The sequence below is a fragment of the Seriola lalandi genome, unplaced genomic scaffold (genome assembly GCF_002814215.2).
Source record: "Seriola lalandi dorsalis isolate HSWRI2012SDOR001 ecotype SW California unplaced genomic scaffold, Sedor1 jcf7180002054680, whole genome shotgun sequence".
Classification (NCBI taxonomy): domain Eukaryota; kingdom Metazoa; phylum Chordata; class Actinopteri; order Carangiformes; family Carangidae; genus Seriola; species Seriola lalandi.
The window spans coordinates 96,504-111,867 of record NW_019525233.1 but is presented as its reverse complement, the minus strand read 5'-3'; the positions used below and the strand labels follow the sequence as shown (position 1 = coordinate 111,867).

Here is a 15,364-nt window from a genome sequence, read left to right as displayed (position 1 = left end):
AAGGCATAAAAATGTGAAAAAAAAGTCATAGTATAGTAAGGCATAAAAATATGAAAAAAAGTCATAGTATAGTAAGGCATAAAAATGTGAAAAAAACGTCATAGTATAGTAAGGCATAAAAATGTGAAAAGAAAGTCATAGTATAGTAAGGCATAAAAATTTGAAAAAAAAAAATTTTTTTTAAAAACGTCATAATATAGGCAAGATTAAAAATGTGAAAAGCCATAGTTTGGCAAGGCATAAAGCCTGATAGTATATTAAGGCATAAAAATGTGAAAAAAATCTGATAGTACAGTAAGGTAAAAAAAAAAAGTGAAAAAAAGTCATAGAATAGTAAGGCAACAAAATGTAAAAGAAAAAACTCAAAGTATAGTAAGGCATAAAACTTTGAAAAATAACTCAGTATAAAAAGGCATAAAAATGTGAAAAAAACTGATGGTATAGTAAGATATAAAAAAGTTATAGTAAAGTAAAAAATAAAAAAGTCGTAGCATAGTAAGGCATGAAACTCTTAAAAAAGTCATAGCCCCCTCTCTTTCAGTCAATCAAATGCTAGCGTGCCTAAATCAGTTGTCTTGGAGACGTAGCTTCTTGGAGGGCACATTGGAATTATCTAATATGACTTCCCTTCAAACATAGTGCGAACGAGTTCACTCAAACATTGGTAGGGACAATTCTGTCCTCCTAAAATACTGTTAGGGACATGTCCCTACCATCCATATGCAAACCTACGCCCTTGCTGTGGTGTAATCTTCCCATCTAACTCTCCTTCAGAGGGTGAATAAGCCTGACTTGCTGCTGAAACACAAAAATAACCAACATCTGATTTACTAATCATCCTGCTTGAAAAGAATAAGAAATAGCAACTGCACTGTGGCTCCAATGAACAAGCTGCTTTAATAAAGACCAGTTTAGTATCAGTGTCTCCTGTGGCCCAGGCACCGTCTGACAATATCTTCATACTTTGGACTTCTCTTTGCAAATAAGTGTTTTTTCTCCAGAAACTCGTCTTTTAATGCTGAGATGAAAACCAGAGATGGCCTAACCACTCTGCTGCTCCTTTTTTTTTTCAGCAGTCACCGCCTCACTGTCCTCCCCAGGTCACCACTGGAGCAGTCAGAGCTTGTAAAAAGGAACTGTTCAAACCAAAGACTTTACCTCACTGTGGTGGTTTTGGGGGTAAATGATCTGCCACTGCCATGTGTGTGACCAGGAGCTGCGTTTGGCCAGCGCACTATTTTTTACTGCACTTCTGGGATTATGCTTAAATTTTCATATGGAACAGGAAGGAGAGTTAATGTTACATTATGAGCCGAGCTCGGCCCGAGCTGCTGCAAATCTAAAACAGGTGATCCGACTCTGACTCTCTGTGCTCCTGTGTCCAGGTCAGGTTGAAATGTGCCACTGATGCATAACTGGAAGAAAGTCTGACATCCCCGTATGTGCATTAACCTGTTGTCCTTACCGGCCCTGACCCTTCCTTTCTTAATGTCAGTGATGGAGGGCAAAATTTACAGTCCTTGTACATCCTGAAATTCAGCTGAGGCTAATACGAGGCTCAGCAGTCTCAATAATACCATCTTGATCGGTCTGACTCAAAGGGCTGGAACTTGATTTTGGCTCCAGCTGACCTGCAGAATGCATTTCAGCACAGAGCGAGGAACTTCGTCCTCCATCACTTCCACAGTGGTGGAGAGGAGCATTCAGATCCTTAAGTAAAAGTACTGATATTACGATTGGTGGAAATAACCTAAATTAATTGATAAAAAAATTAAGCGAAGTCGGATCAAGTCAATTTTATTTCTCGAGCACATAGGTCAGATAGTAATGCCAAATAGAAGCAGGACAGAAATAAGGTAAATGTAAATAAGGACAATTAGATAGATAGATAGAAACTCATGTGTCCATTAGCTCATTGTTGATAATAATAATACAATAAAACAGTTAATAATAAATAAACAATTATAATTAGATTAGTTCACATCCTTTGGCTGATGTGTTGTATAGCCTGATGGCAGTGGGAACAAAGGATCTCCTGAACCTCTCTGTTCTGCAGTGCAGTGAGATGAGACGTTTGCTGCACCTGTAGCTGCTTCTCTGTCCTGCCAGAATGTTGTGGCGAGGATGAACGCACGGTATTGTCCAAGATGGCCTCCATCTTACATTGCATGTGTCTCTCCACAACAGTCCTGGATGAGTGGGTGTAATTCCTCTGCACCACCACCAGGAGAATCTTTAACGTTCCTGGGTGTCTCTGTGCCCAGCTAGCAGCAGAAAATACCACTCTTTGCTGCTGGTCATGTGATTGCCAGGGATGAGATGGGAGGATGATAGCATTATCATGCTATTCTACAACCACTATCTCCCTCTGCCCTTGTGGGCCAGTGATAAATATAGCCGACTAATCCTTCCCATCTCACGGAAATACAACTAACACCTCTTTTGTGACATGGATTATTTTCCACTCCTCTTTCTGTATGTATTTCCTCTTGTAAAACTAGGGGTCACACAGAAGCTCATACATTTGCATTTAACTTTTAACTCCTCCTTTTCACACTGAAGGTTTAAATGGTCCTTTGTTGCTGTAACTCATGTGTTGGATTGGTGTATGTGAGCACATGCCTGACCTATGAACTATGGACATGAGTCCTCCCTCCAAGGGCTAATTCCCCCGGGTGTGATGGACAGAGTGTGCAGGAGAAGAGAGCTGGGTAAGTTGGCCTGCGTTCATAGGAAGGATATTGATGAGTTCGTGAGATCAAAGAGAGGATGGTTTGGACAGGCACGGCAGATTTTCATGGTTAATGGTTGGTCATTCACAGACGTCCAAGGACAGAGCAGAGAGTTCATTTGTCTCTGCTGCAGGTGTCCTCGATGCCTACCAGCTTTTTTTTCTCTGCTCTGGCTGTAAAGGAGAGGTTCCGGCCTGTCTTAAAACAACATTCACATGCCCAGATGGACGCTGAGAGAATTCCTCCTGTCGATACTGGCCGTGAAAACATCCCTGTCTAAAGCAAATGTCAGTGTAAGTGATGGGGAACAATGAGGACTGTACATTTTGTCCCTTATCAGCTGAGCTTGGAACAAACCTGAATACTAGCTGAAACCACACCACACATTAAAATCGTTTCCACCAACTTGTACAGATTTTTTTTTTTTCAGGAATGAGCACGATCCCAACGACTCTGCACATCATCTGCAACTGTTGAGTGTAGCAAAACAAATATGGACGCCAAACGGGAGATTGCACTGTTTATATGCAGCCAAAAGATAGATAGATAGATAGATAGATAGATAGATAGATAGATAGATAGATAGATAGATAGATAGATAGATAGATAGATAGATAGATAGATTCAGTTGTCCAGCAGCTCATGCATACATGCAGTTTAGAGTTTTCAAAAAGCAATGGACAGACAATAATATGAGTAAAAATGGGTTAACAACAAGCAATCAGTTAATTAATCAATTGATATCAAACAAAAATAATGTTAAAAACAAACTGGCAGTGACTGGATCTCTGGACTTCAGATTATAATCTCTTATATCACACATTATATCAGTTTATAATCAACACTGATGCATTAATGTCGGTGCATTCCTACAGGAATCAGTGGGTCGCTTCGTGAAGAGTATGGACAGGAGGAAGAAGTAACTCTTTCAGTGTACATATGGGCATCAGACTAAATATATGAACTTCTGCTTTAACATAAACTGAATCAGTTCCCTCTTCTCCTGTAAATGCTTTACTTGGATACATGTCCTTATGTCACTGATCATATTTCAGAGCTACTTTATAAGATTTATTTTTCATACAGGCCAAGTTTCTCTTCCCCATTACACCACTCCTCCTCTTCTTTCCCCCTCTATGGACAATACTCTGTAAAAAAAAAAAGCACTTCTTGTGTTACACCAGAGCAAAATTAGCATGTGCTGTTGTTAGAGCAGACTGAGATGATAAAGTCATACAAAGCTGTCTTTGTTCGGCAGCGCTGCTACGCTTCTTATGTTGCCCTAATGTTTGTGGATCAGAGTTAAAGCAGCTCGGACACACCTTAAAAATGACAAGTCAGCACAGAGGGGCAAGTCATGAGTCAGAGAGATGCCAGTCAGCGCTGTGTGATGCGTGAAACTGCCCGCGTGTTGGGACATTAGATACAACACATTCATTCCTACACATCTTGCCAAACATGAGGTCCAAGCAAGGCCTGCCCATGAAATTTCCAATACCACAGCAACTGGACGGGACTGATCAGGAATGAATATTATTTCTCAGAAACTGAGCACACAGAAGGAAACTAGTGTAAACAATAAATTAAGCCCAGGACTACAACTAAGACCAAGGTTAAACTCAAACAAAACAAACCTCAGAAATTTTTCACCTCAAACTGAAAGAATATTTAGCATTGAGTTACATGGAAGGCAGTTGTTATCTAACCCCCAAGCTGGACTTTATAAAATATTTCCATTTAAGGTCTTTGTGAATTTATTCCATATTGTGAAAGATTATTAGACAAAGAGGTAAGTATAGTATTGGGTTTTTGGTGAAAGCCCACAAATGTATGGCTGGTGGGGACCATAATGTGGTTTGGCTTACATATGGATTCTGATGCCAACCAGTCACCGTGCACAGCTCTGTACGTGTGGTCAAATTAATAAAATAATTATTATTTCAGTGTTTAGTTTTAGGTAAACCTAGATGTTTTCAGCCGTGTGGTTCTAGGGATGTTGGTCAGTTTCTCCACTTTGATTTAGACTGAAAAATCTCTCCAATTATTGGATGGATTACCATGAAACTTTTGTACATATGAATCCAAATCACTTTGGTAATCCCCTGACTTTTAATCTCGCCCAAGTATCGAGTAAAATTTTTCTATTATCACATGAAATATCTGTACTTCTGTGAGAGGAATTGGCAGAACATTTTGCAGACATTCAAGGTTGATGAACCATAATTTAGTATTTAGTAGTTTTAATCTACCATGAGCAACTTGACGACTACTTGACGAATTTTGATGAAATCTGGCTAAACGTTCAGGATGAACTGGAATACCTTTGATAATTCCCCAATTTTCATTTAGCAACATCATCATTTAATCTGTCAAATACTCACTGACATGATTCTAGTGCTGATTAGCAAATGTTAGCATGCTAACACACTAAATTAATGGCAACAAGGGAAAACTTTACCCCTGCTAAACATCAGTATGTTAGCATTGTCATTATGTGTTTCTATCTATCTGTTTTTCTGCACAAGAACAGCTGGATGAAGTCACTTGTGTTCAATTTCAGTTCAGCAAGTTGTTCTATTTCTGAACAAGTACCTACAGATTCTGCTTTCTAGAAATGAACATCACTTGAAGTCAGTGACCGAAGCTATGACCTGATCCTCGGGCAAAGTCAGAGCAATTTGAACCGGTTCAGACAGGATCCAATTCATGATAATGGCCTTCAAAGTAAAAGAAAGAAAGAAAAAAAAAGTGCAAAACTTTCCCTTCTTGTTCTCCTGAAAGATGAATTTAAATCTGTAAGATATAAAATAATCATTGTCCCATGTTTCCCTGCAGCCGCTCTGATACAGAGGTCGTCAAGGTCTGCTCGTTTGGCTGGGCAGCAGTAGCTGTGCACACTGTAAACCTGGAAAACCTCACAATGCACTCTCTGACCTGCCAAAGTGTTTGTAAACCACCAGATTAGTCGAAAATGTAAATTGTGACTTCACTTAATTGTTGACTCTTGTAAGTGCAAAGGGCATGTGTTTGGAATCATTATTTAACAGTAATATCTGAGGTATGTAACCTTAAAGCCCCAGGTGAAGAAGATAAAAGGGAGTCATTGAGAGGAAACAAGTGGCTAGCTATCCATCATTGAGCTTAGGCCACAAACAAACCCTCACACTACTTGCCCCAAACCGAACGGTGGAAAGACAAAGTTAGCGACTAGCTGGTGGCAAATTTGAAACGTAACTCCAAACAAATGCTTATATTTTTCCGCATCTCCCAGTCGTGTAAATAGGCAACTGTTTGCTAACACATTAGCCGTAGCAGCTTTATGGGCTGGTGACACATGGTGGTTGTGCGTTATGTTTTTTCTGCTCCCTAGTGGCCAAAAATCGGAATGACAGCTTTGAGGAGGCTGTATATTGACGGTGGGTCACAGCCTTTCTTGTGTGTTTCTATCATATTCTGACATGAGATAAATGGACTTATGTTGAGTTCCCAAAGCTAACGTCTCCGCACTTTTCCCTTTGCTCTTGTCATAATTACTACGGCCACTAGATGTCGCCTAGCGACAAAACGTAACTATGGGTCATAATAAGCTGCTGCACAAACGATCTATGGGCTCGTCACTATTCAGCATGTGTGCAAAGTCTTTATTGTTACTCGTACGTTCTTATTTGTTGTCCCTACAAACTCTGGGTTAGCTGTGACTCTTTAGGGAACAGCTGATTGATGAATCTCCAGTCAATTAATAAAATTGCTTTCAATAAGATCATTTTGTCTCGACAGCCACTTTTTCATTGTAATGAGAGAGCAGAGATGTTACACGAAGGACATCTAACGCACACTATAAAACCGAATGACTTATTCCTCCATAAAACATTTTGTTACCTCTGGACATAATAACAATTAGAAGCTACGGACAGAATAGATCTTCATATTACAGCGGACCATCAAGGTTGCTGTCAAACCCCTCAGTGTGCCTGGACTGGATGTCCTCCGTTTGTCCATCTATTATACAAAGATTCACCTTTTCCTTGTGGAGAGTGAAGGACATGTGGGCTATGAAACAGTGACACAAGTGGCATTACAATGTTACTGAACAGAGCCTTGTACCTCTCCGTACTGTGACTACAGCCCCCATTATCATTTGTCCTCATTAGCTCGCTGTCATTTATTAGTTGTGGGCAGTTGGAGCAGAAGAGGCTAAATCTCGGCGTAATTCATTCTTGATGGATTTCATAATGTTCTCCGGTCCTTAAGTACGTGGACTACGCTGTTCGCCGTCTACCCAAATGATGACACACATACACACACAATATTATTCAGCCTCATCTACAACCAAGCAAAAGCTCTTGGCTTTACTCCATTGGCCTAAGTGATTGGCTATTGATTCTTTGTACACTTAATCCACTTACCTGCTGTCTTTCCTGCTGACAGAGGACAGGATCAGGAACAAAGCAGCATCTCGTAAAGGTGACCCAGCTACCTGCACAACCACAACACACGTGGACCCTGAAGAGTTAAGGCCTCGGTGTGCTTGAAAATACCTCCCCAGGTCTCTTTATTCATTCTTTACACAACAACTTCCATCATTTTTTTCTGCGTGCAACAGCATGAAGACCTTCATGGAGAGACTTTCTGAAAGTCTCATGTTCAAGTCGGAGCAGCAAGACCTTGGACGCATAAGTGATTATTAACTAAATTTGGCCCTCGGTAGTTTTACACAGCTCTGCTCCGCCTCACTGCGGCTTCCATCACCACCTGGCGCTTAAAGAGCCCATTAAGAAATACTGTCCCGTTAAAACGCACAAAATAATATGTATGTTCAGATATGGCATCTGTGTGTTTGGTTCACAGCTGATAAGAGGTGCAGAGCTGTAGATCCTGGTTTCACAGCTCAAGCATTGCTCGCCACATCTTTGAAGGTGTGAAGGAGAAAACACATCCTCCCGGTATATGTGATGGGGTGGCTTTTGCCCTCTCCTCTGCCTGCCAGCTCCCTTCAGGGGCTTTGATCTCGTCCCCTGGCAGTTCGATCTGGGCCTCAGCTGTGGGAAAGAGCAGCGGGGCTTAACAGGACGGAGCCCAGTAGATAGCAGGTGCTGGAGCCATGACCTTCCCATCCCAGGCCAGCATTCCTGCCTGTCAGAGCCGCCGGGTCTGTGCATGCACTGTCTCCAGCCACACCATCTGGAGCTGTTTGTCCTGCTGCACTGTGTTCAAACGGAGGAGCGTCCGAAACGCTTCAAGCACTCATCGACGACACCGCAGTACCACAGCAGCTTTGATTAATAACAATAAGAGCTATGCTGCTGGTTGCTACGCTAATCCCCACACCTCCCAGCTGCAGAATTAACACACAAACATCCACTGTCTTTACTGAATGTCCACAGCACCACAGCCTAGAGTAATGCAACAGGTGTGCGGGGTTTCAAACTCTGAGGGGAGGCGGATGATTCCCACCCAAGAGACTGACAGCGCTGATGCCTTTCATCATGTATTGGAGCACGACACACACTCTGTGCATGCTCATGATTGTTAGTACCTCATCTTGCTCAGCTTTGTTCGGCTGTGCAGCTTGTGAGGGACGTTTAATTGCTGATAAGCGACACCAGTGGCTTCTCTCACTGTCGGTGGTTTCCATTTTGAAGTGCAGAATCCCGGGGAAGAGGAGAAATCTGTTCCCCATCCTCTCCACACCTCTTATCATAAGCAGCCCGTGAGCTCCGCGTCTCAGCAGCCCGATGTACTGGGAAAATCACCTTGTCACATATTCGGTCAAATGCACATGGTTCATGTCAGGAAGACTAATATTACCCACCCGACTAATAAAGTCAACACACGGGAATGAGAGAGTCAAACTCTACTCTTCTTTAGTCCTCATTTTGTTTTAAACAGTAATTCGCTGCGTCGTGTAGACTGGGGCCGGTTGTACAAAACATCTAAATATTTTCCTTAAAGTCTGAGTCAAGATTTCCTTAAAATAAAAATGGTTGCACAAAACACCCTTTAGTCTTCTCCTTAAGATTTCCTTATCTTGGTCTTATACTTGAGAAATCCCTTAACGTCAGTTCAACCATTGCACAAAACACCTTAGCAACCAAACTAAGAACAAAAATTAAAACTACCTCTGACTCGATCTTCATGTTCAAGTTCATGGTGATAAATCAAGAAGATGAACCAAATACACGTCCTTAACGATGAGGAATTGATTCTACAATATGCTCCCCTTTAATGTTGACAGCTCTTCACAAGCTACTGCCAGCAAACAAATGGTCTCCATGGAAACAGTAGAATTTTACTGCTGTAAAATCTCTTTCACTGCTGTAAATTTAACTTTTTTAAACCTATCAAGAGATTTTAAGCAACACCTTCAGCTAAGGAGAAATGAAATACTTAAGTAGAAAACTTAAGGTGTTTTGTGCAACTGGCCTCAGGCCTCACCAGTATTTGATTTGCTGAATTCCATAAACAATCACAATTTCCACATCAAGATCAACTTTGATTAACTTTCGCAAATTTGCACCGTTGACTAGTGGCCAATCATCTTGACAGCGCTGACTTTTGAAGGGGCAGAGAATCCAAAATGGAGGACGCTATCATAGCTTATTAGCTGTGTTGCAGCAATCGCATTGATTAAACCTCCTCTGTCCAAATTTTCTAACTGACCACCGCATGCAAATGTTTCACGTGTCTCTGCAGGATTACTGTGTTAACTGAGGTATTTTATGTCGTACAATAAAACGTGAAAACGTCAATTCAAAGAACCAGAACGTGGGAACAGGAAGTGTCAAAATGCTATTACCTGGTTTTAGGGCTCTTTACAAAGATAAATACTAATACAGCTGCGTGATGTGATGCCTTGAACTCGATCTTACGTTCACCGCCTCATCATCTTGTCCACGTGTGCCGTGTTAAGTTTTTCTTGAGGAAAAACCTTCAGCTTGTGTGTTTAATGAGCTATCATCCACGTATGTGCGTCACATTATCGCGCGCAGATGTGTCACCACCTCCCTCGGCCTGTCAGGTTATCTGCAGATACGGGATCCCTCGGCCTGAACTCCATCACCTTTCTTCCCCCCCCCCCCCCCCCCTCTCTCTCTCTCGCCCTCAGCTCTGCAGGTTAGGACTAATGTAATCACAGACCCCTGCAGACGGGCCAGCACGGGAGACAGAAGCCGGGCCAGACGTACAGGTATTCTAAACTGGTTACATTAGGCCAAACAGGCCATCTGTCTCCCTCTGTAATTGGACACTGTGGATTAGAAGGAGACGGCAGCGTTTCCCAGCCAAGTGGGCTAGTTACTGTTTATTTGGAATTAATTACCAAGGAGAGTGGAAACCTCGCAGCTCCCTAAGAGTGAATCCAGACACTTGAGGCCGGGATGAGAGGAAGGAGAGTGCCATACCAGCGCTATGGCAACAGAGCCGGGACAGTTGGGGAAAGGTGTTTGACGCTGCTCGGTCAGAGCAGCTGACGTTTATTGTGTTTGAATCTGACATGATGATGATGATGATGATGATGATGATGATGCAGCTGGCATGTCGGAGGTGAGGTAGATAAGAACAAAAGCTTTTACAGGCTTCTCCGATTCGCTCACCGAGGCAGCGAATGAATGGATTTCTTCAGCGGTGGTAACGGGTATCCTGGTGTGATGCCATTAGCTGTTCTCATGCCGTGGTTGCTTTCCAAGAGTTGAGTGAAAGGACAAGAGTATATATCTCTTAAAGCCTGTGAGAACGGAGCATCTACCCTGGCACCAACACTTCTCATTTGATCCTCAAGTGTTTTTTTTTTCTTCTCCCCTCTCTCACAGCAATCACTGTGTACACGACTAGAAATGTTGCACAGACATGTTTTGATGTGTTTTGACAAGCAGGGAAATGAATGAATCCACTAACACAGAGTCTCTTTAAAAGCTGCTCTTTTTATTGTATCTACTTTTAAAAAAAAAAAAAAAAAATGTTGGTGAAGGGCTGTATCACTGCATTTTTTTCACTATGCTAAATTTCAGTTTGCATGCAGTGAAATAAATGTACAAGTGAGACAACGCAATAAATTAGCATATAATTTACATTTTGAAAAAAAAAAAATTAGTAACAGTGTACCAACATTAATACAAAGAATATAAAATATACGCAACTAATCACATAATGCTTCTCATTTCTCTTGCACTTTAGGTACAGGTAATAGCAATGTGACATTCAAACATCCAAGTTCACAGCAATGAGTACCAGTTTGATTGATTTCACTTCTCTTTTTTTCTGGAGGCTCCACATGTCCCGCAGCCAGTGGATGAGTTAGTCCAAGAGATTTCAAAATGCTTCTCAGCATCCACCTTCCTCACCCCTAAACCCCCACCCCAACCCCTCCCCAACTGCCTCATTCAAGGTTTGGTAACCACTAAAATCTGCTCGACATTGTCATACTGAAGGTGGCTACAAAAAAGTAGCAGCAGCAAAATTAGAAATTAGTTGTTAACAGCTTCGATGAGATCCTTGCACACTCCTGCATTGTCTCTCAGATTTCTCCTCCTCCTCCTCCTCCTCCTCCTCCATAATGAGTGTGTGATGGAGACGTTTCATAGGTGTTCCCTTTCGTAAACCCCTACGCCAGCACAAATGTCACCTGGGTAAAGGGATTCAGTTAGAACCGGGCGAGTGTCCATTGTGTTGGTAGCACAAAAACAACAATAAACGGTTAACAATGAAAAATTCCCAGTGTGAGGTATAAACAGATACAAACAAAACAATAACATGACCAGCATTTACCAACAGAGATATTGACAGGATATTATTTCATATTGTTTGGATCCAGCCTCACTTTTAAGCACACTGGAGAGGGCTGAATGGAAGCAACCACTTGATAGCACCAGAAGCCTGGGAAGGCTGTAACCCTCGGAGCAGAGCAGGAGGAAAAGAAGAGGTAAACACAGTACTCCATGGAAATAAAATTAAAAAAACCCAAACAATAAAATAAAAGAAGGGTAAAGCACCACTGAGTTGGCTGTTTTGTTTTTGTTTTTTTCTTTACGCTGATGATGAGAAGGAAAGGAAAAGAGGATGAGGGGGTAACTGTATCTGAAGCCTGGATACGTGGTCTGGCAACATATCCACAAACAGTGTGATGTATGTGTGTGTGTATATTTAGCACTGGCCCCTTATTTAAATGGAATAGTCAGACATTTTTGGGAAATTCACTTATTCACGTTCTTTGCAGAGACTTAGATGAGAAGATCGATACCACTCTCGTGTGTGTGTGTGTGCTAAACGCTAAAGACAGTTAGCGATGCTAGCATAAAGACTGGTTGTCTGGAACCTGTATTTCTGGGGGTGTGTTGCATTGAGCTCCTAATTTACAAACTCTGCTCTGATTGGACAGTTTATTTCTGATGTTTCCGCTGCCATCGAACACATCAACAATGCTGATGATTCGTTTCCACACATTGTTCTTCTTTTTCTTTTCTTTTTTGTCCCAGTAACTCATTAAAAAAAACGTCAGAGAAATGGGAAGGTGGGAACTCCAACCATGAGCTTTTTCTATTTTGCTGAGTAGCTTTGCGTAGCGGCGTAGAGTAGTAAACATCTCTTTGCTTCTGCTTTTTGAATCTGTATCTGTGAGCAGCTCGTAAAGCTCACTAGTTAACTTGTTTAAACCATACAACAACAAAAAAAAGTGTAAAATATTGAACAGAGGGTTTATGTGATTGGGACTATTTCTTGGCCGGACCACGCCGCCATAAAACGGAGCTGGGATGTAAAGCAGTTTTGGCGTAATAGCCACATGATGCACATTGGTCCAAAAAGCAGTTTTCCCATTGGAAATTGGAAAGGGAGCAGCTGTGAAACGGTGAATGTTTTGGGGTTTTTTTTGGAGCTGATCTGTTTGGTCCAGTTACACTTGGAAAGTCTAGAATAGACGTATGATTGAATTATTATATCTCTTTAATATGCGAGGAGCAGCGGGAATTAAGCCAGCTTTATGAAAGACCATGAAATCCACATAAATTTAGTTTTTAATATTATACACTGTGCCGGTTTAGGCTAGCTAAGGTACTAAACTCGATGTTAACAGCTTGAATCATGATGAAGTCATGACTTTATAAATGCTCAGTGTCGTACAAACTAAAATGCATTTGAGTGGTGATGTCATTACTTGTTTTAGAAAATGACCAAACTCAACGTGATTCATAATTTCCACCTCTAGTTTTTACACTTAAATCTCTATACGTAGTAAGGAACGGATTTTAACATGTTGAGCCTTCTGCTATATTCATGTCGTATTGTTTAAACAATTACGAGCAGCTGAAAAACCATTAAAGGAGCTATAGGTACAATTTACTACATAGCTAACGTTAGCATTAGCAGCTGACCAGTCTAGAAGAAACGTTGCAAGTTCAGCATCAAACTCCATTCCTTTACTCACCAAGAGCTGTCTCCAGAGATGGCAAGCAACACCAGTGTTAACTCTTTTCCCTATCACATCTTTATTTGTAGTTAGTTAGCCAGCTAAGTTAACATGCTAACCAGGTAGCCCCGGCCCATCTCATCGCTTTCTGGTAGCGACTCACTGTAGCCTCCTGTAGCGCTGCTCAGAGAACGTATTAAAACCTCTTGTCTTGTAAATATAACAATGGCCGAAGCTCTTGTCAAGCGACAATCACCACCACCTATTCCTGGTAGAGAAAACGTACAGAGCCCCTTTAACGTCAGGCTCTGTCTTGTAATTCAGAGTTTAAAATCATCAAAGATTTCTGACACTAACAATCTCCCATATGGTAAAGAGGGGGAAAAAAGGTTAACAAACTGGAGCTACACGTTTGTTTGTATCTGGTTTCACTTGCTAACAAACTGCTACGAATGCATAGCACAATAAAATAGGCTAATTAAGGCAGTTTATCTATTAGCACTAAGGCTAACCATGACCATAATGCATGAGTCAGAATAGGACGTGTTCTTCCTGTTCTTTCCTTTCTGCCAATGTTGCATGAAGGATTTTAACTTCTGGACAGAGCTACGCTAGCTGTTTCCCCCCCGTTTCCAGTCTTTATGCCAAGCTAAGCTAACTGACTCTAGCTTCACATTTAGCGCGCACACATGAAAGTGGTATCGATCTTCTCCTCAGACTCTTGGCAAAAAGGCGAACGAGCACATTTTCCAAACTATTCTTTTCACTCTTATCGGCACTGAAACCATCGCAGTCTCCGCTCCGCTGCTGAAGCACAAAAATACGACGGCTGACCGACTTCCGGGTCGAAAAGAGTAAGAAATAGTGACTGCACTGCGGTTCCAGTGAACAAGCTGCTTTATAGAATATGCTCCTTCAAAATGAATCCTTCAATAGTGAACTGAAGCTCCTCGAGAGGATGTTTAGAAAAGGCCAGTTTGGTAACAGTGTTTCATGTGGCCCAGGCACCGTCTGACAACATCTTCATACCACTACTCTGGACTGACACTGGGTGAACTTTCATTGGAGTATCAGGAACTAAGGCAACATCTGGGGAAAGAAAAAAATTATCTAAAAATTTTCCTATAACCACGTGATATTTTCTGGTCCGGGATTAACATTATAATATAATATACAAATCCTTACAGTATATAAGGGTTTAACGTATGTTACAGTATGTAATATTTTCATTCCAGCACAGAGACATTGAAATTCAATCACATTACATTCCCTTCCATGACAGTAGGCTACTATCTGACAAAAAAACATGATGAGAGGACAATATCTCAGCTCTGTTTGGAATTGTACAATAAATATACAGTACACTGATGGGGTTTCTCTGTCGTATTTGAGCGGTAAATTGTAAATAATAGTATTTACAGGAAAAAAGTGCACCGAAGCCAAAAGTCTGCCTGCCAATAGCACCATCACAGTCGTCCCAAAGACAGGAGTCCGACACGTTCAACTCCCACCCCCATCCCCGCCCCCCCACCACCCCTGTTCTGGTGAGGAGTCCGCCCCTCCGTCTGTCCGTCTCCGGGGTAACATCCTCTGCGAGCGATGTGTCCAGCACTTTGGATTCATAAAAACAACAAACACGGAGGAAGACTAACAATGATATCAATAATTATTATTATAATAAAAATAACATCACCAACAAATAATCTTCCAAGTTCCACTTCACAGAAGTGAAAATTAAAAAAAACAAAAAAACAAAAAAGAGTTTGTGTCAGCGTTACGAGCTGAGCAGTGGTTTGGATTCCACCATGATGGAGGGCAGGAGGATCAGATGTGACAAACAGGGAAAATCCTTACTTCTCTCCAGCAGATCTCTTCGTCCGTTTTCCACCGGTCCAGAGTTTTGTTTTCCAGTCAGCCCTGTTTTCTTCTTCTCTCCCTTTCAGTGCTGCTGTATCAGCTTCCCTCCATCTTTTCCTTGTCTTTCCCTCTCTCTCTCTCTTTCTCTCTCTCTCTCTCTCTTTCTCTTTCTCTCTCGCTACGTCTCGCTCTCGTGCTCCAGCGGTCAGTGCCCCTGGCAGGTCTTGCAGCACATCTGTCTGAAGTACGCTCGGCTGCAGAACTTGAACTTCAGCACCAGCGGGCAGTAGGCCACTTTGTTTACATCTTTGCATTCTGCAGAGAGAGAGAGAGAGAGAAAGAAAAGAGAGCTGGGTTAATTTTAACATGTTTTACA

The 15,364-nt window shown here is 41.7% G+C and overlaps 1 protein-coding gene across 1 annotated transcript in view; it reads right to left on the bottom strand.

Moving 5' to 3' along the window:
* Positions 1–14,685: 14,685 nt before the first annotated feature.
* Positions 14,686–15,364, bottom strand: part of adamts6 (ADAM metallopeptidase with thrombospondin type 1 motif, 6) — a 62,002-nt gene continuing 61,323 nt past the window's right edge. Inside the window, exon 25 of the mRNA XM_023422247.2 lies at positions 14,686–15,303. Coding sequence (XP_023278015.1) covers positions 15,194–15,303 — 110 coding nt within the window. The 3' untranslated portion in view covers positions 14,686–15,193. The remainder of the gene's footprint in view (positions 15,304–15,364) is intronic.